Source organism: Colobus angolensis, unplaced genomic scaffold (genome assembly GCF_000951035.1).
Source record: "Colobus angolensis palliatus isolate OR3802 unplaced genomic scaffold, Cang.pa_1.0 Scaffold14, whole genome shotgun sequence".
In the NCBI taxonomy this organism is placed as follows: Eukaryota; Metazoa; Chordata; class Mammalia; order Primates; family Cercopithecidae; genus Colobus; species Colobus angolensis.
The window spans coordinates 9,948,064-9,974,561 of NW_012114488.1; the positions used below are offsets into that span (position 1 = coordinate 9,948,064).

Here is a 26,498-nt window from a genome sequence, read left to right on the forward strand (position 1 = left end):
AGCACCTGGAGCCGCAGGGCGACGCTGATGATTGGAGGTATCGGCGGAGGCGGGGCTCTCCTGGGCGGGGCGGTAGGCACTCATTGGCAGTGTTGGTGGTGGGCGGGAACGGGCGGGGCGGTGAGCGCTGATTGGCGGTAGTGGCGGGGCGGGGCGAAGGAGGAGGAGGTGTGCGGGCCGGGGCACGAAGCGGAGGGCGCTGATTGGCGGTAGTGGCAGTGGGCGTGGTGTAGGCGTGGCGCGTGGCAGGCGCTGGTACTCGCAGGGGAGGCGAAGAAGGAGGTGGAGGGAGCGCCTGGGGCCCCGGCCGCGGTGGCCGGCGCGGCCTGCCCTTTGTGACCGCAGCCCGCGCCACACGCCCCACACCCATGGCCGTCGCGCCGGGCTCCCCGGCCACGCGCGCCCACCCGCAGACCTGAGCCCCGCGCCTGGGATGCCAGGGATGCGCGTCCCTCGGCCCTGCGGCTGCTCCGGGCTGGGCGCGGGGCGATGGACCTGAGCATGAAGAAGTTCGCCGTGCGCAGGTTCTTCTCCGTGTACCTGCGCAGGAAGTCGCGCTCCAAGAGCTCCAGCCTGAGCCGGCTCGAGGTAATGCGGCCGCCCTCGGGGCGCGCAGGTGCCAGGCGCCAAGCGGGCTGTGGCCGCCGGAGCCCGCCTCGCCACCTCTGGGTGGACCCCGAGACCCGTCAGGGAGTCAAGTTACTGGAAAGCTGGTCCGGTTCCGAAAATCGAACTAAAGGGCTCCCAGCGTTATCGCTCGGACTCCGTAGTAATTGGGCGGTCCGTGGGTCCTTGCGGGGGCCAACTCCACCCCCACTGCATTTCCAGCTCGTTTATCCGCCGCTGGCTGCACGGGGTGTGGGGTGGTCCCCTGTGGGCCACGGGTGACCCGGGTGAGGAGGGACTTTCTCTGCAGCTGGACAGCCGCGTGGCGCGAAGCGCTCCACGGGGGTCTCTCAGAGTCCCGAGTGGAGAAGCCCCCCAGCTCCGCCCTCTGAGGCGCTGATCAGGTGCTGTCAGCCGTGCCCGGCTGGCAGGTTCCACCTTATCTTGTAACTCATTCGTGCATTTGAAGTCAGTGTAGAATTCACAGAACGGGGAAGAACGGGCAGCAGCACGATCTACTTAGGCGTCTAAAACGGCGCTCAGGAGTAAAGCGCCTGATGCAATATCCTCGCAGCGCCGGGGTTGATACAGATTCGTTCTGAAAACCCAGAGTACTCCCAAAGCCCTGTCCTTTCTACCTGTCCCGCATCTTGGCATCTTAGGGTTTCCTTTTGGATGGTTCTCTTGTGGTGTTTTTTATTTCGACCATCAAATCTTATTCTCTTAATCCCAGTGTCCAAATCACATTGTTGAGTCTATAGATGACAAAACAGTGAAACGTGTTTAAGTGAAAAAGAGACATGGTGATGGGGAGACTGAGGCTGGGACCCAAAGATTTTGCCTGACACTCTCCCGCCTTTGCCTCAAGGCTGGCACCTATGTGGTTTTGGTTGGTTGGTTTCAACTGGAACAATCTCAAATGTTTCATCTTGGTGTTCTTTGTCCCAGCTGCCATGATATTAGACAGAGGCATGGGTTCTGTAACAATTGAGAGACCTCTAAGCAGAGCTCAGGAATACACATAAAAAGTAGAAGAGAATTACTTGTTTACAAAGTTTCTCTTATGGCATCCCTAAATCAGAATTGAAGTACTAGATAGGATCAGTGTGGCCGCTTCCTAAGGGTAAAACATATCTTTCAAACAAGACTGTTAATCCAGTACTGGAGGAGGGCTTGCTTTAAGTCTAATATGGAGAGAAATTAAGCACACCTTCAGTGAGACAAATCATTTTGCTGGGACACAGGCACTTAAAAAATCTAAAGTTGACAAATCAGAAACTCAGAATAGTATTTATCTTTATCTGGATACATGTTTTTATTTCCTGTTTCATCACAATGCTAAGTTTATTAGACAACTCCTTGTCTCTTTCCATTTATTGTCTCTGTCAAGAAGAGGCACATGTGTGAGCAAACTCCAGGCATTGTTTATGAAGAGCAGCTAGACACTGGCTGACCAGTGGGAGTTCAGGAATCTGCCCGATTCTGGATACACACACCTCTGGTATTAGGGTTCTGCAAGGAGGGCCGGGCTGCAGAAGTGCCTCCAAATAGAATACAGTGGGAAACAAGGTAGGGGTGGGAATAGGAAACGAGGTTTTTTTGATGTACAAATAAAATTTCTAGAAGTCATACATAAACCATCAGCGACATAGGAGGTCAAATGGGCTGAAATAACTGTAGTCTAACAGCAAGTAGTCAATTAGTGCTTTCTATGTGCCAGATCCGGTAGTAGGTGCTGGAGGTCTCATTAAGCTAGTCAATAATGTCCAGTCTCAGTGGCTCATGCCTGTAATCCCAGCCCTTTGGGAACCTGAGGCAGGCAGATCACAAGGTCAGGAGATCGAGACCATTCTGGCCAACATAGTGAAACCCTGTCTCTACTAAAAATACAAAAATTAGCTGGGCATGATGGCGTGTGCCTGTAATTCCAGCTCCTCAGGAGGCTGAGGCAGGAGAATCATTTGAACCAGGGAGTCAGAGGTTGCAGTGAGCCGAGATCGCGCCACTGCACTCCAGCCTGGCAACAGAGCAAGACTCGTCTCAAAAAAAAAAAAAAAAAAAAAAAAAAAGATGGTCAGTACTAATACAATGCTCTCCTCTTTACAGATGCATTCCCTGGCTTTCTATTATTTGATGCTTGTGAAAATCGGGGTAGCGTATGTGACTATCCTCATTCTATTGCCATGGGGATAAAACCGTGAGAGTTTGAGAGTCTCGTTGAAAGCTTTCCAAGGAAATTCTGCAAGTGTTTATGGAGGACCAGGTCTGGGGCTGGTCTTTTTCTGGGTACTGTTTCCAAAAAGACACAAGACATAGAAGTCCTGGCCTCAGGGCACTTGTGCCCAGTGAGGATTCTCACAAGCAGCTGACTTTGTGTCCCGTCCAGTGAGTTCCTCGTCTGCTCCCTACCCATTCTTGAGAAGGCTGCCTGTTGGTTTGTGTGTTCACAGCTGGTTATAGGCCAAGAAGCACTCATCAAAAAATGTAAAACTGAGCAGGGGAGGTCTGTCAATGGATTGAGGTTGAGAAATAGGACACAAAGTACTGAACACAGATGTGTATTTCCTCTGTTTGGATGAATGAGAAAGATAACTCGTTTTATAATAGGAAACATTTTAAAATTATTTCTGTGAAATTTATGTTTTGAAATATACAGAGACTTTGAAAATTTTTGTTATTTGAAATTCAAAGTCTAGTGACATAAATAGGAAATTAACATAGTTACTTTAAGTTGAAAACAGTATTTTCATTTAAACGGCTTTCAGGGAGAGACTCAGTCCTAATGTTTTCATTCTCGATTTTATTTATTTTCATTTTTTATTTTTTTAATAATGAGAAATTTCTAAAGTTCCTTCTTTTTTCCGTCTCTTTTACATTTATGCCTGGCAAAACTTCTCTGAACATACTTGATTTTAAAATAAATTTTACATCTATAACCCAACATTTGCTAAACCCTAAGTGACAGAGAAGTCAGGTTACTTAATCATATTTGGAAACAGCTTATGAATTACGGATTAAAATGAAATTTAATGAAATATTTTTGTCCTCTATCATCATAGAACCAAGTGAGATGGCCAAGTTGTTGGCTCTGGCAACTATAACTTCGGGGGTTTGTAGAGGAAAACTGGGTATCTTGCATAGAATTCCATGGATGTGCCCCAGAAAGATGTCAGGTCTCCGTGACTACAAGACCCTCACCCCCCAGAGAGCTCTGCTTTCAGGGCATTGACAGTATTGCCTAAGAACCACGACACATTGCTGGGCAAAGTAACCTGCATCTCATTCAACAGTCCATTTCATAGATGAGGAAAGGAGACACTGGCCCATTTGCTGAGCTGGAGTTACCGTCACCCGGCTGGGATAGGATACCCTCTCAGTGTCTGGCCTATGAGTTGTGTACTTATCTACAAAATATGTTACCCGTGCCAGTTGCCTACTGAGCTAAGGTGGCTTTGAGAGCAAGGAAATGCACTGCCCTCACCGTCCTAACTTAGCAGAACCAATAGATCCACGGAGCTGAAAGGAATCTTCTCCCCACTCAACCTTTCCACATGCCAGTAGAGCCTCAGAAGATGGAATGTGCAACCTCCAAAGCTTAGTTTATATTTCTTCCAAGAGGGAATGTACATTTTAAACTAATTAAAAGTGATATTATTAACCCAAGATAAGACTTCCACCAATTTGCTAAAGGTATCAATATACAAAGTCATTTCATTTAGGGGGCAGTTATTCATTTGGAGTTACCAAAGCCAGAGGGTTCTCTTTGGTGACCTATTATTTGAGCTATTTCAGCTGTAACTGGCGTTTCTCCTGAAAGACAATGGGGAGTGAATGAGGAAGACAAAATGCGAGGCTTTACCTGGGATATTGCTAGTGATGAACTGCTGAGTGGAAGGAGAATTTTGTTTCATTTATTTATTTGCTCAATTGTTCATACACTCAAAAGATTGAAGCACATACTGTGTGCATTGTGCTAAGCAACTGGGAAATAAAAATAGGATCCCTGCCCTCAGTGAGCTTAATGTCTAGCAATAGAAGCTAACAAGTCAAAAGAAGCTTGCTATTAGGGTGTAAGTGCTGTGAAATTATCGGCAGCTTTGGATGTAAATGGCCTGATTAGATCAGTTGTCAACTTTTTTCTATTTCTGGTGGTCACAGATCATCAGAATTTATCTATGTGTACATATAAAGATGTTTTAATTGCTCATTCCTTTTAAGGAAACCATGGTATCCTAATAAAGGAAGTGTGAAGGGACTCTTAGCAAGCATCAGGAACAATATTGACTCCAGTCATAGATAAAAAGAAAGTTTCCTGAAAAGTTTACCACTAAGGCTTATTCTTGGTGCTTGATAGGTGAGCTCTTCTTCTAGATCTTGAGTGGTTTCCAAGAAAATCATTTCTAATTAAGATAATTTTCAGGTACTCCCAATAAATGCTCCCCCCAAAATTATGTTTATCCTAATTTTATTGGATTTTCTGACAGCCAAAAAAACCCACAATAAATAGTCCATATTAGTGAATACTGAATTTGTTCATCTTTTTGCTCATTTATATACTTTATTTTAAAGACATTAAGCTTACTTCCTTATTTGTGGTCACAATTTCTATGATATGCCTTATGCTTGGAATTTCATTACATACTTTATTTCTTTACATTCAAGAAAAATCCCCAAAGTATTGTTGGTTTTTTAAGCTATGTAAAAAGACAGCTAAACGTAGTGAGATTTTGCCCCTTTTGCTTTGCCTGTCCTTTTCTGTAAGCCCCTGTGCTGACTGTCTTTGACCACACCCAGCACAGCAAAGACTGTTCAGACTATTTTTCATGTGTTCAGAAGAATGAAGTGGAAGCACACTAAATAAAAAAGGAACATATGTTCATATCCTCTGACTTACCATTTACCTGGGATTTCGTTCTGTTTCTCACATGTGGGGCGAATAGTTTCTCAGAAGTAGCAATTTAATAGTGGGTGGGAGAAGTATGAACTCTCAGAGGCAGCTTCCAGGGCTACTGGCCATGAAGGGAAAGGGGAGGAAAGAGGCTTAGGGGCTGTAGCTTCAGGATGAAGGCAATGTTCAGGTCGACCAGAGATGTTTGCAGCCTTGGAGACCTTCAGGAAACTGCCAAGAGAGTGCTCCTTTGATATGGGGGACCAGGATGAGTTTATTTTGTATGACGTGGAGCTGGTAACCAGTAATTTAGCCAGAAATACTCTACCTTTTTTGCTCCAAGGATCTGTGCTTGTTAAATAAGCAGAGCTGGTCTAAGACTAGCAGCGTTCTCTAGAATGCTTTGCTTTTATTTCTGATTACACTGAATTACGTTGTGTTGCATTTTCTCAGCGTTTTATGTTTGCTGATATATTTTCACTAGTAAGAGCTATTACATTGAATTCAAATAAGTAAAAATTATCAACAAATAGGCTGTTAAGCTACAGTGTGATTTAATCAAGCAAATAGATCAGACACAAATATATTCCATATGAAATACTGTTAATCACATCTGACTTGCAGCTGCGTGAGAAGCCTTGTCTGCTGACTGCTTAGCTAGGGGAAAATAATGGTGCAGCTCTAAGGAAGTCAGAGGCACCTACGCATCAGGACATGGAGGACAAATGTGCTGTAACCACACACCTAGGATTTATTACCAAGCAGGCCAGAAGCAGTGTTTCCAACCAGCCAAGATGTGTACCTGTTGTTATTTGCATATGTTATGCAGTCATTTGCATATGTTATGCAGTCATTTGCATGCATCCCTGGAGATCAGTTAGAGGGTGTTCCCAAGAATGCCCTACCTGATTGCATTCGGGGAATGCTCCCTGGCCAGTCTTCCTCCATGAGGCTTGGTGTGCAAAGCTCCCCAGGCTGCGTGGTTTGCCCTTGCTTTGCCCTGTGGAGGTAGAATTCTGCAGGCATGGAGCAGGTGGTGTCCCTGTTTCCCTCCCACCCCTGCTCGGTGTCAGTCTCCTGCCGTGGGAAGTGCCTGACCTTGCCGGCTGCCCCTTCTCCCAGCCACCTCACGCTGCCCTCGTGTTCTTTGTCTCCCTTGCCAAACCACTGCATCCTTTTGAGCACCCGTCTCCCCAGCTACAAAATAGGGGTAACCCTGTAATAAGGGTTATCTTCAAGTTTTTAAATGCTTCAGCAGTGAAGTATGCCTTGTCAGGACAGTTTGCACTTGGCAGCTGTGGTGTTGCGCAAAGCTGACTTTGGTTGGACCGTATCTGTAAAGGTTCTTGTACTATATTATGGGGGAAAAATGTTTTTTTCTCTCCTGCCAGCCTCCTTCTTCGCCCCCTTTGAGTACACACCTGTTTCAAATTAGTATTACCACCATGAAACTAGCTTTTCCTAGGTTATAGCTATGTTAAGTTTACATACAATGATGGTTTAATCTTCGATGCTGTCATTTTAAACGTAATTCATGGTAATAGCCCCTCTTGGAAAACAGACTTGTTTTCCATGCTGTTTCTGGTGTCAGGCCACAAGGAGTGACTGAGTGGGGACTGTTGGGAGAAGGGAGAAGGCACTGGTAGAAATTATCTAGCCTTTTAGAGAAAATAATTGTTTCTTCTTTCAGTTATTCTGTCTTCTATATGAAATTAGCAAGATTGGCCGGGCGCGGTGGCTCATGCCTGTAATCCCAGCACTCTGGGAGGCCGAGGCGGGCGGATCACAAGGTCAGGAGATCAAGACCATCCTGGCTAACACAGTGAAACCCCGTCTCTACTAAAAATACAAAAAAATTTGGCGTGGTGGCAGGCGCCTCTAGTCCCAGCTACTCGGGAGGCTGAGGCAGAAGAATCACTTGAACCCGGGAAGCAGAGGCTGCAGTGAGCCGAGACAGCGCCACTGCACTCCAGCCTGGGCAACAGAGAGCGAGACTCCGTCTCAAAAAAAAAAAGAAATTAGCAAGATTTTAAAAAAATGAATCAAAGATTAGTACTTAGGTATTGGCCAGTGTATTTCCTCCTGTTGCCAAAGAAAAGAAAGGCTTGAATGAGATTGACAAATAAGAAAAACAGGCCTCATACCTGTGGAATGATTTGTATGCTGTAGTTTCACAATCTGAATTTTCAGATGGACAGTAGCCAGAATGTAAGCCTGAGGCCTGCTGTGGAAAGCAGTCTCTGCGCTCGAAGTGCACTGTCACATTCTTTGCACCAAGACATCTTGGTCACACATCCTGCCGAGGGCCTGTGGGCTTGCAGCTTTTACTCATTAAACTGTGAGACCAAATTTATAAGAGGAGGGGTGGGGAGATTTTACTTTGAATGACTTTATTTTGGAATGGTTATGGTAGAAATGCTCTAGCGACTACTTAAGAAGCTCACACAAGTCCCTATTTTAATGCTCTCAGCCCAGAATAATTGCAACTAGTTCTCTAGAACTAAGGTCGGATATCGTATTAGCTTCCAAATAGTTTTACATCCAAAATATCATGTGGACAATCTATCTAAGGGTGAAAAACCAAGGAAGCCTCTTGTTCTGAACTGTGGGTAAAACACAAGAGGAGCAGAGAAGGTGGCTTTGAGAGGCCTCTGTGTGAGAAAAGCTGGGAGCTGGGCAAGGCCGGGAGGAGGCAGGAAGCCCAAGGGGCTCTGCAGGCCCTCCATGAGCCCCAAGACTCCCAGGCCACATGGCTGTCAGCTCCTGCAGGCACCCGGGGCCCTGGGCTCCCTGTCACAGGGTCAAGCGCCGGAGAGACTGCTGCCTTCTACACTGTGCTTGCGAAGGTGCTACGGGAAACCCTCTTACCTGTAACTTGCTAAAGCAACTCTGTTGATTGGTTGACTTTGAACATAACGAAGGAAAGAAACACAGACAAACAAAACAACTTTTAAAAGAGCATTTATTTTTAGAACGCCTTTGACTTCTTGAATTCTTCTTGGTTTCTCATCACTTCAGGGACTTAACAGACAGACTGCGGGAATCAAAGGGGTGGCTATAGCTGACTGCCTTCATTCCAGAGAACCCGAGACACGGCGTGAGGTTGGGTTTGTCTCTTATTTCTGGATCTTAACAAAGAAAACGCATGGATTATAATGTGTGTCTCAGTCAAGTCCTTGTAGAGTACAACCCAACAGAGAAGTGAAAAAACTTTCAATCTGATGGCATCGATTGGAGCCTATACACACAGGGCTCGTGTGCGAATCTGATGGCATCGATCAGAGCCCACACGCACAAGGCTGATGCGCGAATCTGATGGCATTGATTGGAGCCCATACACACAGGGCTCGTGTGCGCAGCATCCAGTGTGTCTCTCAGGGTTGAAGCATCTAGACCTCTGTCCTGATGTCTTCTTGAGCGTGTCGCACTGCAGTGTCAAGGCTCATGACAGCAGAACTCCAAAAACTGATATAGGGAAGGGAGCGTGACCTGCTAAAATGAGCTGGCCACAGTCACTCTGTGTGCATGAGGGAGAAGAAGAGATGTGCGTCTGAGACACCCACCCTACCCTTCCAGAGCTTGGATGTAACAGGTGCTGGGCATTTGCCCGAATTGCCATGGGAGTTACAGAGTAGTGCCTGTGTTTTCATTTTACTATCTCTGCCTCCCACTCAGCCAGAGTGAGCTAGACATGGAGCCTTTCATCGCCTGTGAGCCTTATCTTCTAGTGATGGTCACTCTTTTCCTTGGTCTCACCCTTGCCCATGCTGACCTCCCTCCGGGTCACCTCTCTACCCCAGGGATCTTCCCTTCCCTGAACTGTCTGCCCCTCGGTCCATTCTCAAGACCCACCCACACCCCTTCCACACCCAGGTCTCCCACTTTGCATGGCTCTGAGCTCCTCCGGGGCTTGGATTCAGGGCTGTCTCTTTGGGAGACTCTGGCCCAGGCACACTTGGATCCAGACAGGATTCGGGAAGAGAAGTTTCTGTCCGTATGTGACTGTGGGTGTAGTGGAGCTCACTGCATCTGAGTCCTAACCTAGAGGCGGTGGTTCATGTTCAGATCATAGAAGAGAGGAATATGTTGCGCAGGAAGCACATTGAAGATTTCTTCCTCGTGATGTGGCTTGGTCACCCACAGTGGTAACATTCTGGAGTTTTAAGCTTGGTCACCCATGGTGATAACATTCTGGAGTTTTAAGCTTGGTCACCCCTGGCGGTAACATTCTGGAGTTTTAAGAAGTGTCCTGAATCACACATCCTCCTGCATGGCCAGGCTTCGAGTCTGCAGGCTTCGTTCTCTCAGCCATCTGGGACAGAGCACACTGGTTCTCCCCAGCGGTGTCATCAGTCTGGACCCCACAAAACTTTTTTGCTGTATGTGAATTTACAGAAAACCTCAGGCTGGTGTGTGGTCTGTGCTGCTAAAAATGCTGGCGGAGCTTGTGCAGAAGGAAGGTGCTGCAGGCTGGTCTCCACGCTCGCTTCGCAGCCACGGACAGCTGTGGCTGTTGTGGGACTGTTGCCGCCGAGCCATGTGTGGCCATTCTCCGTGTAATGCGCAACTTCTGGGTTAATATGTGCAAAGTCCTTGGAGGTCATTTAGGACATTTTATCTTAGGTATTAGCCATGGACTGCCTGTTCACTACATGCCTAAAAATTATCAGTAGGACTTGGGTGTAGAGGGTTAAAATGAAGACAAAAAGGGGTGCCTACCTGAAACCAATGGAGGAAGAGGTCATTAAAACCATCGTGTAAGTCAAATTACTCAGAGGCCAAGAGAGAACCGCATAGCAGCATGAGGTGAGCTGGCATTGGGTATTTTATAGGCTAACTACTGTTTGGCCTTGAAAAATTTTCTATAGAAAAAATGTCTAATCTAGACTCACAATATTGCTGATATAGTGTTTATCTTACAATAAAATTTTTGGGAAAAAATCCCCGAACCACTTTGATTACTTAAAAAATTTTAAAAGCAACAAAATATCTTAAAAGATTGAGAAACTATCAACATTTTTAAAAATGCACAGGTTTCCACATGTATTAATGCTGGTAATTTTTAAGAAATAGAAAAACAGGAAAAGTCAATAAGGATGTTTGTTTTAAACGCTGTTGCTTCTAGAATAGGTTTTATTCTAGGAAGATGGCCTTGGTGACATTGCTGTTAGAGATTTCTAGTGAGATTTCAAGTCTTTGACTCCTGACGCTGAGTTTCTGTGATGAATGACTTCCGTCTGCCTGTTCCAGCCCGTGACTGCCTTCGGCCCACGATGGAGCGGGCGCCCAGCACCTTCTCTGAGGCAGAGCTGGACTTCTGTCAAGGGCTGTCCTGTACCCGGACCCATGAACCTTCTGGGCTGAGTTCTTTCTCCCACACGCATTTGTTCCTCTTCCTCTTGGGTGTTAGGGGCCGTGGCGCACCTTAGACTAGGATTGTCAGGCACCTGCTGTCAGGGGCCTCGGTAGCTCTGGGCTAGGTCAGCACTGTGGCTCCTGCCAGGCACCCCCCCCACAATGGGTACCACAGTGGGCTCACCGCCCCTGTGTGAGTCCAGGTCTCTAGGGCAGAAATCCTGCCACACCCACATGTGACCATCAGGCCCTTCTCCCCACCTGGCCTGACACCCGCATGCAGCTCGGAGCTGTGGGCCTGGGCTCTGGCATGGCCGGGGGAGGATGGATGGGAAGGATGGACCTGCAGCAGAGAGCCTTTGGAGCCGTTTTTTGGAATCGGGGCTGGGGGTTCTGCATGTTCACCTTCCTCTCTCGAGCCTGGCCGTCCCTAGGCCATAGAAGGTGCGCCATACACCTGCTGGAGCTGTCTGCAACTGCACCGTCATGTATGTGAACACGTGTTGCTGGACAGGAGTGACTTGGTTGACATGGCCTCCGGCAGGCATGAGCGCTGGTGCTGGTGAGCAGGGTGGGTCTCGTTAGTGGTGGTGGTGATTTCTCCTGCAGTCGGTGAGGGGAGCCGTTGCCTGTGATCCAAGCGTCAGGGTGGGGGCTTTGGAGGTAGCCCCCATGTTGTGAATTCTGGCTCTGCTACGTGTCATTCATATGACTTTGGCAAGGTGTCACCAGTGGGACCTTCTTGAGGCTCAGTTTTCTTCTCTGTAAAATTAGTATCACGTCTGCCTTATAGGGTCTGACCTGGAATAAATGAAACTGCAGAGTGCTGGGGGACTGTCAGGCGGCACGGCAGGTCAGCCGGGGTATGGTCCGACTGCCACCTTCTCCCCACTGAGGCTGCGTCCCTGTGTCCCACACACAGTGGGTGGCAGGGTACCGCAAGGGACACGATAGAGGCCTAGCGCAGGGACCGCTGTTACAGGGGTTGGGCGTCTAAAAAGCATTGTCATTTAAGCTGAATGACATTGAACGCGAATGACTGCATTGAGGCCTGTGTGTGCAGGGAGGTGTCTCCCAAATGCAGCAGATCACAAAGGGCAAAGAGTGGGCGGGAGTCCTGCGCTGAGTGGGCAAGTCCTCAACGGTGTCTAGACCCCACAGGCAGCACAGGGGACACAGTGCCCGTCCGGTGGGGTGTGCCCTCCCTCTCTGATGTTCGAGACTCCCCTTGGGGCACTTTGGTGGGTCTCAGGGATGGTCTGGGACAGGACAGAGCGGGGATAGGGAGAGAGGTCCCCGAGACCGTCGGTATCTAATCCCAGCACTTGCACCCAGCCCTTACTTTTGCTGTCTCCTGCCTGGTACAAGCGGAGCGAGCACATGGTGTGTGGGTGCTGTCTGCCTGTGCGCCACGGGTTTGTGTTTCAAGCGGGAAAGGCCAAGCATCTCGGGGGCCCCGGTCGGTCAGCAGATCCTTCCAACGTGACTGGGCAGCTCAGCCTGGCCTTCGTCCACTGCTTCCCTTCATTTAAAAAAAAAAAAAAAGGCATCCCCTCTGATGTCTTCAATAATCTTCAGAAATGCTTTTCTTACTCCTCCCTTTATTCTACATCTTCTTCCTCCACGTTTCCTTTTTACTTTTGAGACCTATGACCAGAATACTCTGCACAGGGAGTCCACGGTGGCTGGAAGGCCGGCCTGGGAGTGCGAGACACGATGTTCTTTCTGGTGTGTGGTGCGGGAGTCGCATGGCTCAGCCCCCAGTGGAACATCTATGCTTGTTTCCCAGTCAGATGAGTCAGCCAAGAGGGAATGTTAATTATTAGAACTGAACTTCTGAAAAAAGGTGCTAATGAACAATGCGGCCACATCCTGCTGGGATTTCAATAGCAGGAAATAAAGTAGAACTAGTCGGGGCCTGGACCACAGGGCTTCATCCGCTGAGCCCCACACCCAGCCCCCACGCAGGTGCTCAGGTGTGGGCCCCTGGTGTCCTTGGTGGGTATGGAAGGCTGGATAATGGCTCCTCGAGAAAGCCACAGCCTAAGTCTGAAAACCTGGAGCTGTTCCCGTATGTGGCAAAATGGGCTTTGTAGATGCGATCAAGTTAAGGACCTGGAGGTGGGGTGATGTTCCTGGATAATCTGGGGGGTCCTAAATGTAATCACAAGAGTCGTTGTGAGAGGAGGCAGAGGAGGTCTGATTGCAGAAGCAAGAAGGGGTGTGACAAGGGAGGCAGAGGTTGCAGGGGTGGAGGAAGGGATCAGGAGTAAGGAACACAGGCGGCCCCCAGGGCTGGACATGGAGTCATCAGAGGGACTGGCCTTGCCAACAGCAGCAAAATGGATCCCAGACGTCCAACCTCCAGAACTGGGAGGGAAAACCCTGTGTTTCAAACCACTTAATTTGTGGAATTTGTCACAGCAGCAAGACAAAACAAATATTCTGGTCAGTTCGGCTTTGAGGAAGATGGCACGTTGTGGAAGAGGCAGCAGACATGACGCAGGTAGGGCTGTGGCCTCAGTGTGGGAGGGACACGGGCAGGGGCCAGGTCAGGGTAGGGCCTGGTCACAGAAGGTGAACACCTGCACTCGGGGCCCGGGCAGGAAGCGGGCCGAGCAGCGCAGCTGTGTCCCAGTGTCTGTCCTTCTGGGCATGGGGGCTCGAGGTGTCACGACAGAGGGCTCGAGGTATTCAGTAGACATCCACTTGGCATTCCAGGGCCTGATGTTCAGCCCCTGACAGGCATAGGAAGCTGGGCTGTATCTATATCTGTCTACAAATCAAGTCTACATAGAAAAATTTACGGATCTGAAACACACAAATCGTATGGCATGGCAGGGAGCCATTAGCGGCAGAGGAGAACAGTGTTTGAGAGGGCAGTCCAGGGAGACATCTCCACAGGGCTGAATGAAAGAGATGATTGGCCCCTAGAGGGTGTGGGGCAGAGTTTCTGGGAGAGATGTGGCTCAGGCCTGGTTCCTGAGCTGACTGGCCTTTGGCCTCATCAGGCACCTGCCAGAAGTCAGTGTCCCCAGAAAGTGGGGCAGGATGGGGTGGGTGTGAGAGCCCAAAGCTCTTGGGCCCTTGGGGAGGAATCTATGTCCTAAAGGCCATGGAAAGTCTGACTGTGTCCTGAAGGCCATGGAAAGCCCTAATGTTTCACACAAGGGAGTGATGGGATCGTATCTCGATTTAAAAGGATCCTGGCCGGGCGCGGTGGCTCAAGCCTGTAATCCCAGCACTTTGGGAGGCCGAGACAGGCGGATCACAAGGTCAGGAGATCGAGATCATCCTGGCTAACATGGTGAAACCCCGTCTCTACTAAAAAAAATACAAAAAACTAGCCGGGCGAGGTGGCGGGCGCCTGCAGTCCCAGCTACTCGGGAGGCTGAGGCAGGAGAATGGCGTGAACCTGGGAGGTGGAGCTTGCAGTGAGCTGACATCTGGCCACTGCACTCCAGCCCGGGTGACAGAGCAAGACTCCATCTCAAAAAAAACAAAACAAAACAATAAAAAGGATCCTTTGGGTGATACATGCAATTAGATTGCAGGGTGGCAGAGAAGAAGCTGAGCTAGCAAGCTCTCGGAGCTGCCATCTGACACCAGGGTGGACAGGCCTTGCCGATGACCTGGACCCAGTATACATGAAAGAAAAATCAAAGATGACTCCTAGATCTTCAGCCCGAGCTGCCTTTTAGAAAGAGGTGTGACCCTGAGCAGGACGAGTAGCTCAGGGTGTGGATTAGTGAGGCAGGTCAGAGCTCTCCTCTGTACAGGATCAACCTGAGACTCCTTCAGTAAGGTGTGTTGCAAATTTCAGCAGTAGACAAAATGGTTTTGAAAAAGCTCTGTGTTTCTTGTTATACTGCAATCTGTTCGCTTCACTGAGGTCTTAATACCTTTCAGCAGCACTGCTCCTAGCTCTTGCACCCCAGCCGCCAGAATGGTGGCGACAGGCTGTGCTGCAAATCAGCCGGTCTGTTAAATGCAGTGCCGGAAGCATTCCTGTCAAACTGCAAATGCCACTGAAAGTGAAGGATTCCAGGTAAAAGCAGGCATGTTTCAGGACTGGAATTTTTTCTGATCACTAAATCAGACTTCTCCCCCAACTTAGAAAATGTGGACATGTGCTTTTAACTAAGGACTTGAAATACAGGGAAAGGCCCTGAAAAGTCCATCCAAATGGATAGCACTGTGTCCTCCGGGTCAGCTCTCTCTGGGAGGTCCGGGAAACACTGCTCAAGCATCTGTCTTTTAAACAGTAATTAAAGGGCAGGAGGAGAGGGGAGAGAAGAGACAGGAAGAAGAAAGGCAAGAGAAGGGGAAGGGTGGAGAATGAGTCAAGAAACAGGTGGGATGTAGCGCGCAGAGCCAGGAGGAGGAGGACAGGTGGGCAAGGGCATGGAGAGAGAGAGGCTGATGTGGAGTGAATTTGCAGTGGCCACTTGGGAAAACATATCCAAATGTAGGAGGAGATGAGCTTCCCAACTGTAAAGTCCTGTTACCTTAACTCAGCATTTTTCTACCTAAGCATGGGTAGCAACAGCCACCCGGACAGCCTGATAAATGGAGCACGGCCCATGGACTCTGCAAAGCAGTGTCTGACCTCAGTCAGATGAGCAGGATTAGTGGAGGCAGTCGGGCAGCAAGGCCCCAGCTCAGAGCTCATCATTTCTGCTCTCCTTGCCCTGGTCTGTTGTGGAGGGAGAGAGGAAGAGTGCCTGGTTGCAAAAGCCCATGAGGGGAGCCAGGGGTCTGCAGGAGCCACCATGTGTTACAGCTTTGCCAGGTGACCCTTGCATGCCGTGTTTCTCCTAAGGAGAAGCTACAAATTTAGAGTTTCACTCATGCACCAGCTGCAGGGAGGATAAACGTTTCTGAGCAGACCACTGAAATACCAGAAAGGACGAGTCCCATTCTCTTTTCTTCCGTCACACCTGCCCACATTACACACCTTGTCAAGGGGAGAATGTGGCGAGACTCCTCTGAGCTTCCCACAAAGAGTCTCTTCCAGGCTCTTCCTAGAAGCCCCCTAGAAGGTCAGTGAGTTCCCTGGCCCTCACACTCGGACTGCGGCCCTTGCATCTTGGTGTTGGACGACGGAGGAAAAATAAGAGGAGAAAGAACAAACAGGCATGGGGAAGGGGTATTGGAGAATGGTTATATGCCCAGTTCATTCACAGTATTTCTTCTGTGCAATTAGAGGGTGAGGCAGTTGGAGAAAGCCAAGCCTACCTTGTTTTTAGAGAACCTTTTTGTCTTTGAGTGTGTTTGACCCCAGGGAGATCTACATCCTGGGTGTGTGTGTGTACTACCCATGGCACTTTCCTGGTCACAGGGATGAGCTCAGGGTTGAGAATGTGGCCCAAGATGGTCAAATAGGATGTAACTTGAGATCCCTGCCCAGTGGCTGTGGAGAAACATGGAAACATGGAGTCCTGATTTGCAGTTTTACAGCCATCTGTGACCATAGGTTACCCAGCTTAAGGATGGTGCCAACACACAAGAGGCAAGAGCTGGGAAATCCGCAGAGAAATGAAACTGGAGCCCTGATCAGCCTGTGCTTGAAGTCCATATTACCTTGAGATATTTCAGTTATATGATCCAAGCAATTAATTTTATTGTTTAAGCCAGTTCGATTTGGATTTTCTCTGACACGAATAAAGGCGTTGTGACACACATATTTTATCTCTCATTCACTGTGTACAGGAAGCTTACCTGAGGGTAAGTATATTATACCCTTTGTCTAGACGAGGAAATGGAATCCAGTGTTGAAAAGCTCCTCTGACCAGGAGCAGGATAGGTCATGTTGGATGATGGTGGAGTGTGTGAATGAGACACAACAGCTTCTCAGCAGCTACAGGCTAGTGATACTTTCTGAGCAGAGGGCCTTGAATCTGGTCATGTATTTATGTTACTGTTTCATTAGAATAAATGGACACATCAGTTGTATTTAGCAACTTTGGACTTGTTGAAATTCTGCTAAATGGCTGTATGTGAAAAATATGGGCATGTCTTAATAGGATGTATATTTGGAAAATATAATAATACTTTTAAATTTGTTTCAAAACATAGTAGAAATGCTTTTTCAGTTTCACCAGTCTATTTGAGATAGTAAACTGGGATAAGTAGGATTAAATTTATTTCATTCCTTGAAAAAAAAAAAGAAATGTATTATCTGTCTGCAATCATTCTTTTTATTCTTTCAGGGTGTTTAGTAGGTTTAAGGATACTTTTGTTCTTTTTCTTTGTGCTTCTTGTTCTCGTAATACTCTCCCAGGCTAAAATCCAGAATATGCAGATAGTAATTTAAAGAAGTGAGGATTCAAAACAGAAAGACAGAAATAAGTACTGATTTTGGGAAAGGTATATTATTTATTACATGTGGCTTTCCAGTTTCAAAAACTATTCTAACTCTCTATAAGAAAAGTAATAAATATATGCATATATTCATTGGTAGGATGAATTTTATGAAAACGTAACATTATTTCTTTACTGCTACTTTCCATATGATTTTATGGTCACATATTTGGCAGCACTGCCTTTTAACTGCAGTGATTATGTTTTGATAAGTTACCAGAAGGAATTTATTATTAATATAGGAAACAATGGAGAAGATAAAGACTCCTGAAGGGCCCTGTGTGAAAGTAGCGTTTTTAGAGGCCTCCAGGGTCCTTGGCAGAAACACATTTTATGCTAAATGCATATTTAAGTGTTTGGCCTCATGAAATGTGTAACCCAGTTGCATGGGTTTTATCTGTATTAACCATCCTGAGTTCTTTCCTTTGAATTGTGTCCTTGATTTTTCCTACAGCCGATGGGCAGCTAGTTCCCTCAGAATTCAGAAATTCACATTAATTTCCTGCCCCGCTTCCTGCCGCCATGGCCTGTGTTGGTGGGATTATCTTCTTATTCACGGGAAAGGAGCAGAAGGTCATTTGCATTTACTTTCAGTGATATTGCCAGGCTGCTCAGGAGTGAAAAGAATAATTTACGACTTGCTATTTATACGTTCATCAAATGATGTGCCTCACGTTGTAGTTGATGCCACGCGTGCTTATATAACCGTTTCAGAACATCTTTCTCTTGTGCCATTTACCATGAAGCACTGCTGTTTCTAGCAAGCTATTTGGTCGTAAAAGATCTCATGTTGAACTAAATAGCAAGAGATATAATGAGGAGATAGGAGTACAGAAAAAAATCAAGATGAGAAAATGAGTAGGAATGATTAGAAAAATATGTAAAAGAGAACAAGAATAGGTAGTCCGAAGCTAATGCATTTTTTAAATTTTCTAATAAGTGTAGGAAGGTGTTTTCCAATTGCCTGAGTATTCCAGTTTGTAAATTTCCCATTTTCGAATAATTACAGATTTATAAAATATACCTGACACTAAAACTTTTCTAAATAAAATTAAACTTTTGAGCCAGGCACGGTGGCTCACGCCTGTGAGCTCAGCCCTTTGGGAAGCCAAGGCGGGCAGATCAGCTGAGGTCAGGAGTTTAAGACCAGCCTGACCAATATGGTGAAGCCCCGTCTCTACTAAAAATACAAAAATTAGCCGGGCGTGGTAGCGTGCGCCTGTAATCCCAGCTACTCAGGAGGCTGAGGCAGGAGAATTGCTCGAACCTTGGAGGCGGAGGTTGCAGTGAGCCAAGATTGCACTCCAGCCTGGGCAACAAGAGCAAAACTCTGTCTCAAAAAAAAATTAAACTTTTGATAATTCAATATATCAGTGTCTCAGTGCTCCCGAGTCATTGATACAAGTACCAAACATTTCAGTACACCATGGTAGCTATAACAGTATTAACCATAGAAAAATAATGAGAATCAGCTAATCTCACCCCAGACAGCCCAATAGAGCTTTCTGTAATAACCCTGAAAGTAGATCTAAATCAAGGTTCTGCCATTTATCTCACACCCAGAACCCAGGTTTTTAAACATCTTATACAGAAAGAGACACTCTTTAGGGGCGTCTGCTTCATCTCTGTAGTACCCCACACTCCACTGAACTCAGGAGTCCTCTTGAACCCCAGTTTGAAAACCAGAAGTCTAAAGTCTGTGCAAACATTTATTCAGCGGGAGGAACTGAGTCACAACCTCCTTATTTGGCTCTCCCTGTATTTCCATCCCTTAATCCTAGAGTGGAGTAAACAGAACCCCTTGCTGTCTCTTAGGCCTGACAGTTTTCCAAACCGCAGTGGAGATGGGGTTGAACTGGGGCTGAGCCGATGACATACTCCGGAAAGTGCCCTTCAGAGTAAATCCCCAGTCTTAAATTGTTTATTCATTGTTTTCTTTCATAAATATTCTACATGAAAAAGATAGCCTTAGCTTGCTGGTGGTTTGGATTTGTGAATAAACATGACTTTGGGCCTAAATATATATCAACTTCAGAAAAAAACAGAGCAAACATCTAAAGAATATCTCACCATCCACGATGGGCCAGTACTGGAGCCCTAAAAAAGTTGAGAAAGTCTTTCTTTGAAGCAGAATAGAAATAGAAAACTTGTGAGGGACCATTCTGTAAGCTTCATAGGAAAAAAGCCATGAGGCACTTTAACTCACTGTTGCCTGCATCTGAGTGGTGCCCAGGGACAAATGCTTCAGTATGCCTTTAGGCTTAAACAGTAATCAAAGTGTTGTGTTTTCCCTGAGACTCCAAACTTACTCCTGATTTTGTCTCCCTCCCAGAGATAAACAATCCTGAATTCATTAACTAGAAGTTCTTAAATGGGAATTTTTTTTTCACGTGCCGATGGATTGTTGAGTCAGGTTAGATGTAAGAATTTTGAGTCAAGCATTTTTAATTTTTGTAGCACCAAATTGGATTGAATTCACATGGATATAGAGATATTGGTTACCACCATACAAATAAGGTTATCCAACTTCTAGACTGTTTCATACAGTGGCTAAGAGAAGCAGCATTGTCTACCCCCTGGCAGATTCTGTTTCAAAATATGCCATATTGTTTGCATTCTCAATTTTCTTTTGTTGCCAGGAAGCAAATATCCTGAGGAAATTGCTTATCATACACTAAGCCATTGCCTCCTGGGAGTCTTCGTGAAAAATCCCAAATCTTTCCTGAGTATGGACTCAGAATGAAAGCTAGATGTGTGGAAGAAGGCACTCCCCTCCATTCTTTAAGATGCACTATAATAAAAGTCACCAAGACAGTCTCTCTCTTTTTTTTTTTTTCTGAGACAGGGTTTTGTCTTCTCACTCTGGCTGAAGTGCAGGGGTACAATCACAGCTCACTGCTGCTTCCAACTCCTGGGCTTAAGCGATCCTCCTGCCTCAGCCTCCTGAATAGCTGGGACCACAGGCACATGCCACCGTGCCCGGCTAAAGGAAAGTCCCTTCTTAAGAACCATCTCAGCATTTATTTTGCTTCAAATTGCCCTGAATGCCATAACATTTTATTTTCGTTTTTGTTTTTGTATACAGCTTTGAGATCGAATTCACATACCATACAATTCACCCATTTAAAATGTACAATTAAGTGTTTTTAGTATATTCGCAAGATTGTGCAACTGTTACCACATCTAGAATGTTTTCGTCCTTCAGAACAGAACCCTGTCCCCCTTTTCCCCTCCACGACCCCCCACAGCCCTACATCCACTTTCTGTCTCCATAGAGTTGCCTATTCTGAGTATTGCATATAAACAGAATCATACCATGTGGGATTTGGGGGCTGGCTTCTTTCACTTAGCCTCATGTATTCAAGGCTCATTCATGTTGCAGTAGTATTTCTCTCTATTGCCAAGTAATACTCCACTGCATGGATACACTACATTGTATTTATCCATTAGTAAGTTGATAGACATTTGGGTTGTTCCCACTTTTTGGCTGTTGTGACTAATGGTGCTGTGAACATTTTTATACAGGTTTTTGTGTGTGGACATATGTTTTTATTTCTCCTGGGTTTATACCTAGGAGTGGAATTGCTGGATCATATGGCAACTGTATGTTTGAGCTTTTGAGGAGCTTTAGACCATTTTCCAAAGTGATTGCAACTTTGTACACTTCCACCCAGCAGTGATAGAGGGACTTTTTGTTTTTGTTTTTGTTTTTTTTTTTTGACCGAGTTTTCCTCTTGTTGCCCAGGCTGGAGTGCAGTGGAACAATCTTGGCTCACTGCAACCTCTGCCTCCCAGGTTCAAGCAATTCTTCTGCCTCAGTCTCCCTAGTAGCTGGGATTACAGGCGCCTGCCATTTAGTAGAGATGGGATTTCACCATGTTGGTCAAGGCTGGTCTCAAACTCCTGACCTCAGGTGATCTGCCTGTCTTGGCCTCTCAAAGTACTGGGATTACAGGCGCGAGCCACCGCACCTGGCCGAGCTCCATTTTTTCCTCCATGTTATTGTTCACCTTTTGAATACAGCCATCCTGGTGGGTATGAAGTGGTGCCTCCTTACGGTTTTGATTTGCATTTCTCTGATGACAAGTGATGTTGAGCATCTTTTCATGTTTTTATTGGCTGTATGTTTTTGGAGAAATGTCAAATCAGGTCACTGGCCCATTTTTAAAAATTGGGTGATTTATCTTTTTATTGTTGAGTTATAAGAATTATTTATCTATTCTAGATACAAGTGCCTTCTCAGGCATATTATTTGCAAATACTTTTCCCCTTAGTGGCTTGTCTTTTCATTTTCTTGATGGTATTGCTTATAGCAAGAATGCCATAACTTCTGTGTTAACCATGTCTTTCCGCCGTAATTTGCAGTCACTTTGAAGGGCCTGCACAACCCCGCTTAGATATTCAAATTTCTAGTAGGGAGTTGTATTCAGGATATATTTTTGCAGAATTAAATTCACCATGCCAGGTGCTTTTTGCTTTGGCTTTTCTTGTGTAATTGAGCAAGGAAAGCAAGGGAGCTCTTCAGCTTTGGGTCTCTGATGGTGCACAGGTGAGCGTGTTTCCAAGGAAATCATTTTAGCTCTCGTGCAAGCACTCCGATCTTGTGGGTCTCAAAAGAAGTGGGGTGCAGATGGCTGAAGTCTGGTCTATTTTAAATAGTCTTGTATGGTGTGCACCATTTTATTTTCATAAGAGCAGGAGTTGGAACTGCCTCCTCAGGCTGTAGCTATAATAAAAGTGTCAAAGAGTCTAATGTGTGCAGCCCTGCAGTCCTACCGTGGGCGGCGTTGCGCTGCCTTTGCCCTCTTGTAGATACTCATCAAGGGGCTTTGCTGGCAGTGGGAAATCAGGACTCAAGGACAGTGATCTGATAACAGGTACTGATTTAGTGCCTTAGGCTAAATCATATCAACCTGCAAAGTAAAAACTTTCTATTTTGGTTGCTGCACCTCTGGGCGGCATAATGCCTTTATATCTCAACCATTAGTCATGTGTTTTCATTTCAGGTCTTATCACCACAGAAAACAATCTTTCGGTTTGCTCTTTTCCATAAAGTTTGTGTGCTATTTTTATTTTGATGTCACCTTTGAAAGATCTCAGTTGAACGCATGAAGGGAGGTGTATGTATGCTTGTGTGTGTGCGTGTGTGTGCATTTCTATCTAAAATGCCACCTCATGTGGCCCTTTCACATTAAATCATACTATACATGTTAATTTATTGTTCTAATGTCACATTTCACGTGCCAGTCATTCTACATGCTAATTTTTTGTTCTAATGTCACATGACATTTTACGTGCCTAGATAGGAAGCAAGATATTTTAAAACTTAAACAGGAATGTCTACTAGAGACTTATAGATATCAATCCCAATAATATAATTGGATTAAGTCTTAATAAACACATTTAAGCATCAAGAAGAACTTTCATGTCCCTATATTTAATCTCATTCGTCTTTTAGGCTATGTGATCGCCCAAGGGTTGCCTTTTAAGGAGCTGGTAATCTAATTAAGGAGATAAAAGTCATTGTCTTGAAATTATTGTAAATGCTGTAAGAGTTGGTGTCCTCTACCTGTTGTAGATTACAAACACAATATGGCTTTAGAGGGGTGAGAATGTCATTGATAAAATGAACAGGGATCTACTGGCAACACCCAAGGCCCTTGGGGGCCAGGGCCCCCTGCAGATGACTTGGTTGCAGGTTGCAGCATCTCCCACCAGAATCTGGTTGAAGGTGGTTCTGGGAGAGGCAAGAGGAATATTCCCAGTGAAGAGTGCCACGTCGTCGCAGCAAAGCTCCAGAATGGGAGGGCTTGAGGGGCCAGCTGTGGGAGGGCCTGTGGCACTGGTGCGCAGAGCACTGGTAGGTTCGCGCTGGGTGGGGAAGGCTCGTACAGTCTTCTTCTCCTTCTTTGCCTCCATCAGTGTGGATCATTGTTTTGCTGTGGAAATACGAATGTTTGATCACAGTTTGCTGCTCCAGACGTCAGGCCCCCCATGTTCTGAGCACTGTCCATATTTATGTTGAATTCTTACAGCAAGCCCATGACAGAAGGACTTTTAGAAACTCTGACTCACAGGTAAGGCTCGAGGCACAGCATATGAGGTGCCTAGACACCGCCTCCCCCAGCTGGGGACTGCCCTGTCCGGGAAGCTCCCTTACGGTCCCTGGTGAACCCAGCTCCAGCGACTTCAGTTACCCCAGCAGGGAAGCACGCACCACTCTGGACATTATAAAACATGGAGTTTGTGTCTTTATTAATTTCTGAATTTTTCTTTTTTTTTTTTTTTAGTTTTCCACATGCTCATTCTAAACCCACAAATAGATCATATAAGCAAACCTATCTGGGGAAACTTTTTTTATTAGTGAGCTGTTATGTTCCCATTCAAATAAACTCTGAAACTTCCAAACACTGATACGAAAACGATGATTTCCTAGATTGTTTGTCCTCATCACATCATGCAGAGCCGTCCACAGGGAAATGTCCTGGTACAGGTGCATTTTACGGAGCTTCCTAGATTGTGTGTCCTCATCACATCATGCAGAGCCGTCCACAGGGGAATGTCCTGGTACAGATGCATTTTACGGAGCGTCGCTCACAGTGCAAACCTTTCAGTTGGCAGAGTCACCTCCTCTGGAGCTTTTCCATGGAGGGTTAATCAGGATGGAGCTCTTCTTCATTTTATTATTACTTCTTTCCACCTTTACACACTTTGTTTCATAGTCTCGCCCTTTTCTCTTCATGACTTCTAGGAGGGACACATTAGGACGAGTTGGAGAAGTTCTTACCTCTCATCTCACCCCTTCCAACATGTCAGCTTTGCGGCGATCCCGTTTCTGCCTGAAACAATCCCGATTGCCCGTTTAGTGGGTGTTTGGCTCTGGCTCCTCTAACACCCCTGACTTGTTATCGCAAACAACAGCATGGGGGCATTTATTTGAGACACCTGGGCCACAGCCATTCCTCGGCCTTCCTCCCGCAACCTCGCAATATTCAGGATCCTTCTTGTGCCTGTGACTCTAACTTGAGCCTTAGATCGCCCAAAACGTGCTGGCCATGTTCACGGTGCCCTCCCAATGACAGGTGTTGCCCAGATGGAAGCATCTTCTGTCATGTCCCCTCCCATGACTCCCTTGGCAACCCGCACTTCCATGCCAAAGCCCTTTACCTGGCCACCCTTGACTCTAGAAGGTGACGGGTTGGTAGCTGCCCCCATGCTAATCCCATTTATGAGGCCAAATGACGCCTTCCAGATCCCGCGTCCCACACCATCTCCCGTGTGGCTGGTGTATGCCGGACTGGAGGAAGTCACCACTTGGCCTCCCAGAGCCCTGCCGCACCCCTCACCCTCTGAGGCTGCACTGAGTTCCTGGTTTAATTATGCTAAGCAGCATGATCTTTTTTGAAAGTGCCCTGGCCCACACAAGCCGAGAGCAGATGCAGTGATCTCAGCCAAGCTTCCCTGTCCCTTAGAAACCGTAATGTGTATCACACAGAGACCACAGACAGGGAAGTAGCAGAGGGAAGGCTCTTTCTGTATCTGTGATGTTTGGTTCTTGATATCCCGCCCAGATCCCTTTTAGACCAAGCTCATGTCAGAACTTAACACTTAACAGATGTAGATTTGAGTGAATGTTTACATTTCCAAATGTCAGGTCTCTTAGTCTTTGAATGAACTCATCCAAAGGGTGAAAGCAGAATGGGTTCCTAGGTGCCCCTGACCAACACCTCTCTCTCCAGATTTTCACTGTGGATAGAGCATTGGCTTGCAGAAAACTTCCTCAACTCAGTGAACAGAAATATTGACTTGAGCCCTTTTCAAATTTTTCTTAGGAAATATTTCAGACATATTTAGGAACAAAAATGCTATAAGAAACACCTTTGCACCCATAAATTCAGCTTAAGAAATAAAGAAGTTATCGATACAGTTAAACACCATTTATGGCCCCCCAATCTCGTCCTTCTCCCTCCCACCCGGAGGCTACCATTGCCCTGGATTTGGTGTCTACCACTCCTGTTTATTTCTTCCTGTTTTATTGTGTGTATCCTAAACACTGTGTTGTTTTTTGCAGTTGACGTGTCATATAAATGGAGTCACCTCGTGTATGCATGAATGTGTCTTGTTCCATATTGCATTCGTGAGCTGTACCCATGCTGATGGGTAGCACTTGGTTCCTGTGTTTGCTTCTGTGTGGTATTTCATCTGACTGTGCCATCAGTCCTGTGTCGGTTGCCCTGGGGCTGGATGCTTGTTGTTTCCTTCTGGTGTTGTTGAGAGCGGTGCTGCCATGAGGGATCTTGTGCATCCGTCCCGTGAGCACAGTAGAGGCAGGTGTTGGGGGAGGTTCTCTCGGGTATGTACCTGGGAGTGAGATTGCTGGGTCATGGAGCACACAATCTTCAACTATAGTAAATGTTACCAAATTTCCCTCCAAAGTCATTGTATAAGATGCATTGCCACCAGTTACAGATGCAAGTTCTCATTCTCTCCCTCCTTGCTGTTGGCAGGACGTCAGGCACTGAGTGGCGGCCCATTGGCTGTGTGCGAGATGGTGTCCCACTGCGGCTGGAACGTGCACTGCCCGATGGCCAGCGTGGTCAGACTCCCTTCACATGTCAGGGCGTTGATATTTCTCTTTGTGTCCCCCATCTATACAGTGTTCCTATTCTCCTTTTCTCTGTCTCTTTTAGTTAATTTATAGGAGTTCTTCACATATTCTGTATAATAACTCTTCATCAGTTACGTGCATTGTAGATGCTATCAAGTTTGTGGCCAATCTTTTAAACTTTTTTATACAGAAGTTTAAAATTTTTATGCAGCTGAATTGATTCATCCTTTTCTTTACATTGTGTGCTTTCTGTGTCTTAATTAAGAAGCCTGTCCTCACTCTGAAGTTGTAAAAGTGATCTGTTATCTAAAATTTTTAAAGTTTTATTTTTAACACTTTGGTCTTTAATGACTTGCATTCTTTGTATAGTCTCAAGAATGGAACTAGTTTTGTTTTCTGCCTTTTAAATAAGATAAGCACTTTTTTAAGTGCCCCTTATTGTATTGTTCATCCTTTCTCTGTTTACCTGCAAGGCCACCTCTGAATTCGCACATTTCCCTATAAGGATGGAGTCTATTTCTGGCTCTATTCTGTGTCATTTGTCTAACCCGTGTCAAAACCACATTGTCCTATTAACCATCAGTTTAAAAAAAGTCTTGATAGCTAAAACAGCAAGTCTCTCCTACCTTTATCTTATTGGGGTTTTTTTCCCTCTCAATATTGTCATAGCTCTTCTTG

At 46.2% G+C, this 26,498-nt stretch overlaps 1 protein-coding gene across 3 annotated transcripts in view; it reads left to right on the forward strand.

Moving 5' to 3' along the window:
* Positions 1–26,498, forward strand: part of RPS6KA2 (ribosomal protein S6 kinase, 90kDa, polypeptide 2) — a 445,332-nt gene that overhangs the window by 238,688 nt on the left and 180,146 nt on the right. The window contains exon 1 of one of the 3 annotated variants that reach the window (XM_011934955.1): positions 232–588. The exons of the other annotated variants lie outside the window; for them this stretch is intronic. Coding sequence (XP_011790345.1) covers positions 490–588 — 99 coding nt within the window. The 5' untranslated portion in view covers positions 232–489. Of the gene's footprint in view, positions 1–231; positions 589–26,498 lie in introns of those variants that run through there. 3 annotated transcript variants of the gene reach the window in all.